Consider the following 8988-nt stretch of genomic DNA (forward strand, 5'->3'; position numbering starts at 1 on the left):
TATATATTATTAACTTATAATATTATAAAGTATAAAGGTTGATTTTTAACTTTTAAAAATCTAGGGGTTGGAACTAAAGTTTATTAAGATAACTTTACATGTTCCAAAACTTGAGGGCAAGTTTTGTAACTTAACAAAACTCTTCAATTCATAACTTATGAGTTATTAAAATGAAGACTCTTCATTTTTGTAACTTATGTGTTCTTTTAATGGGTTTAGTACAAGTGACTTTTGGTTATCCATAACTTGAGGACAAGTTATGGACTCCATTAAAACACATAAGGATCATGAATTAAGCATTAAACAAGTAATTCCTATGATCTATCAAGAACTCATAAGAACATGAATATTCATATCAAAATTTCAAGAACATATGAACACATATAATCATGTAATTTTGATATTAGTCATTGAAAATGGATTAGAACAACCATTACACCATCTAAAACAAGTTTTATAACACCAAAACAATTTAGAGTAATGTTTCTAGTCCATTTCCAGTAGCAAAAATAGAAATTCTGCACTCTGCCTGGCCAACTCGTCGAGTACATGAACTGACTCGCCGAGTTGGATACAGTTTCACTTGGACTCATCGAGTCCCCTGTGTAGACATCTCAAAAAATCGATTTTTTACACTATTTTGCATCAAGTATCAACAAACAAGCCTAGGCTCTGATACCACTGAAGGGTTATGAGCATTCTAACACCCCTAAGTGTACATGCAACCCTAGAAAACCTTGGATCTATGTTTGTCCAAAATACATGCAAAATATGATTTCCAAGGTTCATAATCCTATCTAGCATACATGGGGAACTTTTAACATAAAAGATGGCTATAATTACATACCTTGTAGTTGATTTGATTCCTTGAAAACCTTGAGAGCCTAACACCCCAAGTGTGATGCCTCAAATGTTTGACACAACACTAAGTGCTTTGGAATAACTTTGAGAGAATGTAGAACACTTGCAAAAACGGCTTGCCCTCTCTATCTTTCTTCTAGTGCCGATTTTGGTGAGCTTCATATCCTTTATATAGTGTGTTACAATTAGGGTTGCACCATGTAAACCCTAATGTAACATGGCTCTTCATTTCCATGACCCATGGGTTTGTAACTCCCATGGAGCATCCATGGAGCATCCTATGGACCTTAGTCCAACTTGATAATCCATGGAGCATCTAGCCCACTATACAAGTTATTGATGAATTACATAATCAACCCATATATTTAATTAGTTTTCTTTTGATCACTCAATTAATTCCAAATTAATTCTTGATCAATACTAATTAAATAATACTATTAATATATTAGAACTTATAATATATTAATAAACCACAAGTGTTATTTCTCTCATTTTAGTTTATCCAAATGCATGATGCCATGCAACCCAAATGGACCATACAGGGTCGGTTCAAGTACATACCAAATATAGTTATGGACTTAGACACCTTATCCAATATATTATTCATTCCAAATTCCATGAAAGTTTAAAGTCTCTTTTTAGGGATTCTAAATTTGTGAAGGTATGTTAATGTTGTAACTTGTAAATCCTAATTGTTGAATCTAATCAGATTTTTATGAACAGGTTGGAGTGAGAATTGTTGGTGATGCAAGTAAGGTTTTCAATGATCATAACGTGAGGGTAATCCTTCCAAAATTGAATCTTGAATTTTAATTATGTTGGAATGGAATCTTGAATTCCGATTCTATCGGAATAAAATCTCGAATTCCGATTCTATCAGAATGTAATCTCGGCATTTCCTCTATGGTTTATGAATTTTTTTTATTTTAATCTGTTCAATTTGAAAATGTTTGCAGGCTTTGAGAAAACGAGGTTTAGAAGGTAATTCAAATTTGTTTTACCTGCTAAATTCAAGTTGAAAGCTAGGGATTTGATTTTTTATATTTCTTTTTCACATAATGATCAGGTTAAGTAAAACTTATGAGGTAATTCCAACAGAATTCATACGGTAATTGAATCTTGAATTCCAATTCTACTGGAATGGAAACACGAATTCCAATTCTGTTGGAATGGAATATGAATATTTTCTCACTGATTTATGCATGTTCTACAATTATTGGTTATTGGTTTTGGTGCAATTCACAAGTCCACATATTTTTCCAAAGGAATTTAGTTTTTTATTTTCCATTTGATAATGCATTATTGGATTCTAAACTATAATTTGGTTTTGTTTTTACAGAAGTTGATGCTTGAATAACGGACCACAAAATTGAAAGTAATTCTTAGCAACATTATTCTTTTAGAATGTATTAGTGTCTTTGTTAGATTTTGATGTTTTCTTTCGCGATCTGAAAGTTTTTTAGTTTTATTCGTTAACAATAAGTGTAATTCTTAGCAATCGTTACCCGTATTCTATAAGAATTAATGTAATTTTTGTTTTTATTATTCAATTGATGGTTCAAGAATTTGTTATTCTACAAGAAGTTTTTAAAGTCATGATCAAGAATTTGTTTACCCGTACTTTGTCAGAATGTCCGAATTAAAAGTATTCTAATTAGTAAAATTGGATTTCTAAAATTAATAGAATCTATGATCTCTTAAAATATGTAATTTTCCTTTATTATATCTATATTAATTGACTAAAATACCCTTGTAATTAAATTAGATGATATTTTTTAATTATATTTAATTCAATAATATGTATTAATCATTTTCTTAAAATAAGTAAAATGATTGGCCCACAATCATTTCTACATCTACACAATAATTAGTTAAAATCGAATAACATAAGCATATATATATATAACCGAATCAAAATGAAAATATATCATATGAACATACATTTATATTTTTTTTTTTGAAAATGAAAATATGCATATTTTAGGAGTATATATATATATATATATATATATATATATATATATATATATATATATATATATATATATATATATATATATATATATATATATATATATATATATAGGGACGGATTATGTGGAAAACAAAAAACCTTAAAAAAATCCTAAAAATCATAGAAATGCAAAAAAATACTTAGAGATCACAAAACTTTTTTTGACTTTAAATATGAAAAAATCGAATAACATAAGCATATATATATAACCGAATCAAAATGAAAATATATCATATGAACATACATTTATATTTTTTTTTTTTTGAAAATGAAAATATGCATATTTTAGGAGTATATATATATATATATATATATATATATATATATATATATATATATATATATATATATATATATATATATATATATAGGGACGGATTATGTGGAAAACAAAAAACCTTAAAAAAATCCTAAAAATCATAGAAATGCAAAAAAATACTTAGAGATCACAAAACTTTTTGACTTTAAATATGAAAAAATCATAGGTTTTTCCTAAAATTCGCTAAAAAAAATAAAAAATCGATTTTTTTTGGTTTTTTTTTCAAAAAAATTTTCAACGAATTTTCCCTAAAAGTTAAAAAGGTTTTGTGATCTCTAAATATTTTTTCACTTGTAAAGTTAAAAAAGGTTTTATGATCTCTGAATATTTTTTATGTATTTTTATGATTTTTAGAGTTTTTTTTAAACTTTTTTCTTTTCTATAGAACCTAAATCTCTCTCTCTCTCTCTCTCTATATATATATATATATATATATATATATATATATATATATATATATATATATATATATATATATATATATATATAAACCAGGGTTTATGGAATATGAGATTTATATGGTTCGTATTTTGGCCTCAACATTTTTGAAATGTGACACATTTGGCATCTTCTTAATAACAAATTTTTAAAAATGAGTTTTTATCTATATATAGAAAATAAATTATAAAAATGATCCTGTTAGGTTTTATTTTCAAAAAGACAAAAACGTTCTTTTTAATTTTGTAAGAAAAACTTTGGAAGCGGGGATGGCCATTTTCTAGTTATATTTAATTGTTATATTTGTAAAGCAAAAAAAACATTAATGATTTATGTAAATAAAAAACACTTAAATGATCATACGTACAAAAAAATCTTTAAGTGACTAAATTTATAACCAAGATAAAATTTATGACCCTAAGTCGTTAATCTTATTGAGATTAATGCTCCCTCTTGGTGGATGCCTTTTTTTTTTTTTTTTTTTTTTTTTTTTTTTTTTTTTTTTTTTTTTTTTTAATACATGTTCGTCACGGAAAATAGAAAAACTAAACACATTTATTTAAATCATTTCAAAAGGTTACCGACGAGCTCATCATGATTCCGTGAGAATAAATTAAGAATGACCAAAAGCTCATTGTGGGGAGAAAAACTTAGAGGTGTTTCCCAACATAAGAAATATATATATAAAGGGGTAGTTCGCTAAAACTTAGTCTCAAACCATAAGCCTTTGGTTCCACCAAGTCTTTCAGTGAGTGTTTGTGAGGTATACTTTATGGCAAGGATGTCTGATCCTCTTGTGATAGGGAGGGTGGTAGGGGATGTAGTGGACAATTTCAGTCCATGTGTGGAGATGTCTGTAACGTACAACTCATCAAAGCAAGTGTACAACGGGCATGAGTTGTTTCCTTCATCTGTCACAGCCAAACCTAAGGTTGATGTTCGTGGTAGTGACATGAGATCTTTCTTTACACTGGTAACCTCCTCCCGACCTATTTTCAAATTTAACACCAAAAAGTAGAGCTCTTTTAAATCCTAATCGACATATGTATGCAAACTTTAGACCAACCCCAAACTAAATCTTTGATTTTAATTTTACAATTTTTGTAAACTTTTTTGGGCAATACCGAAGTTGTATAAAGCTGAACATAAACATGCTTAAATTTGCAGATTATGACAGACCCAGATGTTCCTGGTCCTAGTGATCCATATCTCAGAGAGCACTTGCACTGGTATATCTCTTTCCTTTTTATAAATTTTCATTATTCATGGTTTTATTTATTTATTTATTTTGACATTAGCATATGGGTTTGGACCTCTACACCATCTTTATGGCTGTAAATTCGATCATGGCTTGATGAATGACCTCAATTAAACCCTAACTAATCGCATCTTACACATTCATAAACATTAAGAAAACTCGCGTCTAACTAATGACATCTTGTGACAAAGATTGGGGTGGGTTCAAGAATCAAGTTTCTCTGTGAATCAGGACTGAAACTGAAAGGTTAATGAATTAAAACTTTCTATTTTGGTTTTGTATGAAAAAAAAACTTTCTATTTTGGAGTTCATGATACTTTTAAAAACTAGAAATAATTGAACATTTTTTTTGGATATATATGAATTGTTATTTTGAGCTGTCGCAATAGATAACTGATTTCGATATGATAAAAACCCTTTGTAGGGTTTTTATATTATTACACGTGCGTTCCCGGTGATCTATTCATATGTTTTACCTGGCCTTTTAATTAATTATGCAAATGTTATCTGAACATTTATTCGAACATTTCTACAGATTTGTAAAACTAATTAATTTTTATTATATTTTATTAATTAATAATGTATTTAATCAAAATAATTAATTTTTATTACTCTTGTTATCATGTTGTTGTGGTAGGAGAATGGATAGGAAAAATAAATAAAAAGAAATTCACATATACAATAGGCAAAGATGAGCTTTGTATTTTGAAAAGTGGCTTTAGTATAATCATGCATGTATAGTCGAAAGTCTAAACAAACAATCAAGATATATAGGAACCTGGAAGCATACTATAACACAATTATACATGAAGCTTCCTTAGCTTCTAGTCTGTTGATTTCATTTTAATGTTTTATTTAGTGTCGTTTTAAAAGCATGCATGATCGAGAACAAGTACTACAATGTCAAATCCCTTTACGTAATGTCATGTTAACAAAGTTCCCATAACAAACAAAATAAAAGACAGTTTAATTTCTTAAATAAAGTACGATATATCTATATTATTAGTCTAACAATTTAAATAATTAATATACTTTTCTTATTGATGTCATCACCTCTTCCTATATATGAGCTCTCTATATATATGAGAGCATGTGTTTTTTGGTTTTATTTTTGCTCAGTAGGTAATTAATTATATTCTCAAAGTAAAAGCATTAAGGGAAAGAAAAGATTCCACATGTCACATCCTCTCTTGACCAACTATGTGTTGGATTCTGGATTTGGGAAGATCTGCTCTACAATATTTGATGATCATTTGGTACGTAATAGTATAACAGTAGAAGAAATGGGTTCAAGTGAATATGGATTATAGACCAGAGAATTTATCTTGAACACAGCGCAATCTGAACTAACAAAGGCAAAAAGCAATAGTGTAGTTTAAAGAGGGTCTACTATAAAAGCAATATGTCAGATTCATCTTGTTTACCTGTTTTAACATTGGACCAACCAATAATGTTTCGACAACGTTTTTCTTTCACAGGATTGTTACAGACATCCCAGGCACAACGGATTCCTCATTTGGTACATATCTTCCTCACACATTATTTTCTTCCTTTTTTGCATTCAAATTAAGAATTCTTAATATATATATATATATATATATATATATATATATATATATATATATATATATATCAAATGATAGATAAACGTACATAATATATACAAAGTTGTGATTGTACATACCATCGCTTTTTAATGACTTGAAGGTATCACTCTTGTTATTGTACGTACTCTAATTCTATTTAAATCCCTATCTAACCGTAAAAGTTAGCTTAGTTCAAGATTTGACTCATGACATCATGTCCGTGTCTTTGTCTAGATGTGCATTTAGAAACCAAATCAACCCTAAAAAATTAGATCGAGTTTAGCAAAAAATTGAATATAACATGATTTTCATGGAACTTATCTTGTATCATGTCAATACATATGGTGTCATTTAAACGGTTTCAAATGCTTCAAATGAAAATTATCAAAATTTGCAAGAGTACTAATTAAACCCATGATGTAAGGGCCACGCGGCCCCACGGAGAGGATAGTGTGGACCCCTAGCACCTAAAAATATGAGGAAATTACAGGAATGGTTCTTATGGTTTAGGGTAATTTGCTTGTTTGGTCCCTAACTTATTTGTTTAACTCGGAACGTCCTACTGTTTGTTTTTGTTACATGCTTGGTCCCTCTTTTACCTAAAAAACTATTTTGCCCTTGATTTTTTTAAAGTTTTTAAATAAACACACCCCAACCTCAACCCCTCACATTACCTTACATATCCCACAATTTTTTTTTTTCTATTTAAATAATAGTCTTTTTAGGTAAGAGAATGACCAATAGCGTAACAAAAATAAACAGTAGAGACCAAGCGCGTAACATAAACAAACGGTAGGGACCAATCGCATAACAAAAACAAACAATAGGGATTTTCCGAGTTAAAAAATAAGTTAGGGACCAAACGCGCAAATTACCCCAAACCATAGGGACCATTCGTGTAATTTACTGAAAATATCAAATATATATTTATTATTAAGATTATTATTTAATGAATTTGTATTTATGCAAAAAACAATAGAAGCTTTCAATTGAGTAAAAAATAACATAAATTCCTTCAAATTATCTATAAACAACATAAATAAATGTCACGGGTAACAATTAATAGCGGATTGTTTTGTTAAATAGTCTGCCTTTTCATGGTATATAAGGTCTTGGTGGAGGTTAATTAACTAAAAATATATAATATACTAAAAGAGTTACATATATATATACAACGTCACATGTATATGTTATGATAATATGATATACACAATTTATTTATTTATTTTTAAAGTTAGCGTAGTGATGACTGTGATAGTTAAGCATGTATTTGTAGCTAGGTAACTAATGTCTCCAATTTTTTTTTTATTTTTTATAATTATTTTTATTTTTTTATTTTTATAATTTAGGTAAATATCACCTATGGGGTTTTAGACATGTATGACATGATATTCTCTCTCTCTCACCCCCCCCCCCCCCCCCCCCCCCCCCCCCAATGTGTATACAAACACGTGTGTGCACTTGTAAATATAGTATTGATGTACCTAGTAAGCATATGAGTAGTTAGCTAGTTAGAATATTACACTGACAGCTGACACAAAAATGGCTTATTTATGTAATACATTTGTTACCATTAATGTGGTGGAACAGGAAAAGAGTTAGTGAGCTATGAAGTACCCAGGCCAAACATAGGCATCCACAGGTTTGTGTTTCTGCTCTTTAAGCAAAGGGGAAGGCAGACTGTCGTTGGTCCACCTTCAAGGCATAACTTCAACACTCGCAGTTTTGCTCATGAAAATCAATTGGGATTACCTGTTGCTGGTGTCTTCTTTAACTGTCAAAGGGAAACTGCAGCGAGAAGACGTTAATCATCCTGTTTAATTACCTCATTATATCAAAAAAGAGGTTGATGTTAATGTATGTGGAATTCCAGAAGTGGCCTGGTTGCTTAGAATAAAGAATGGGGGTGAACCTACTTGTATTGTAGCACTCATTGGCCAATTATGTGACCCTTTAATTTGTTCTTTATCATGTACGTAATATCTTAGGTAAATTTAAGGGCTATCTCCATAGGGTGTGCAACTGGCCTTGTAAGTCGATATGATATTGTAGTATTTAAGGGCTATGTCCATAAAGTTTACTATAAAAATGTTTTTCAATAAATGCAATTTTGCATACTTATATATCACCTAATATTATATTATTAGCCGATAGATATTGATCTTTACAAAAAATTTATGAAATATACATACATGATTGGAATTAACATGAAGAACTTAATTACTATATGTAGCAATCACAAAATATATTGTGAACCAAATCTTGATGATAAATGTGGTATTCATAAAACTTATAGTACTTTCTTGTAGACAACATTGTAGTTGTGTTTGATATGTTTCATTCTTCATGCGTGATTAATACCTTTTATACCTTCCTTAGTTGTTGCTCTAGACAACGCAACATATAGTTGTGCGTCGTGAACATAGGTTTCACAAGAATAACCAAACTCTAGAAAGTGATTGACTTTGACTTTTATTGATTGTCATTGCTAAAGACAACAAGGAAACTGTTT

At 29.2% G+C, this 8988-nt stretch overlaps 1 protein-coding gene across 1 annotated transcript; it reads left to right on the forward strand.

Moving 5' to 3' along the window:
• Positions 1–4282: 4282 nt before the first annotated feature.
• Positions 4283–8597, forward strand: ATC (centroradiali). Its single transcript, XM_079025949.1, has 4 exons — positions 4283–4605; positions 4800–4861; positions 6369–6409; positions 8067–8597. Exons 1-4 carry the CDS (start codon positions 4405–4407, stop codon positions 8282–8284), a joined length of 522 nt encoding a protein of 173 aa, XP_078882075.1. The 5' UTR covers positions 4283–4404; the 3' UTR covers positions 8285–8597.
• Positions 8598–8988: the final 391 nt, after the last annotated feature.

The sequence above is a fragment of the Lactuca serriola genome, chromosome 2, assembly GCF_051521515.1.
Source record: "Lactuca serriola cultivar US96UC23 chromosome 2, Lser_US96UC23_V15, whole genome shotgun sequence".
Taxonomy (NCBI): domain Eukaryota; kingdom Viridiplantae; phylum Streptophyta; class Magnoliopsida; order Asterales; family Asteraceae; genus Lactuca; species Lactuca serriola.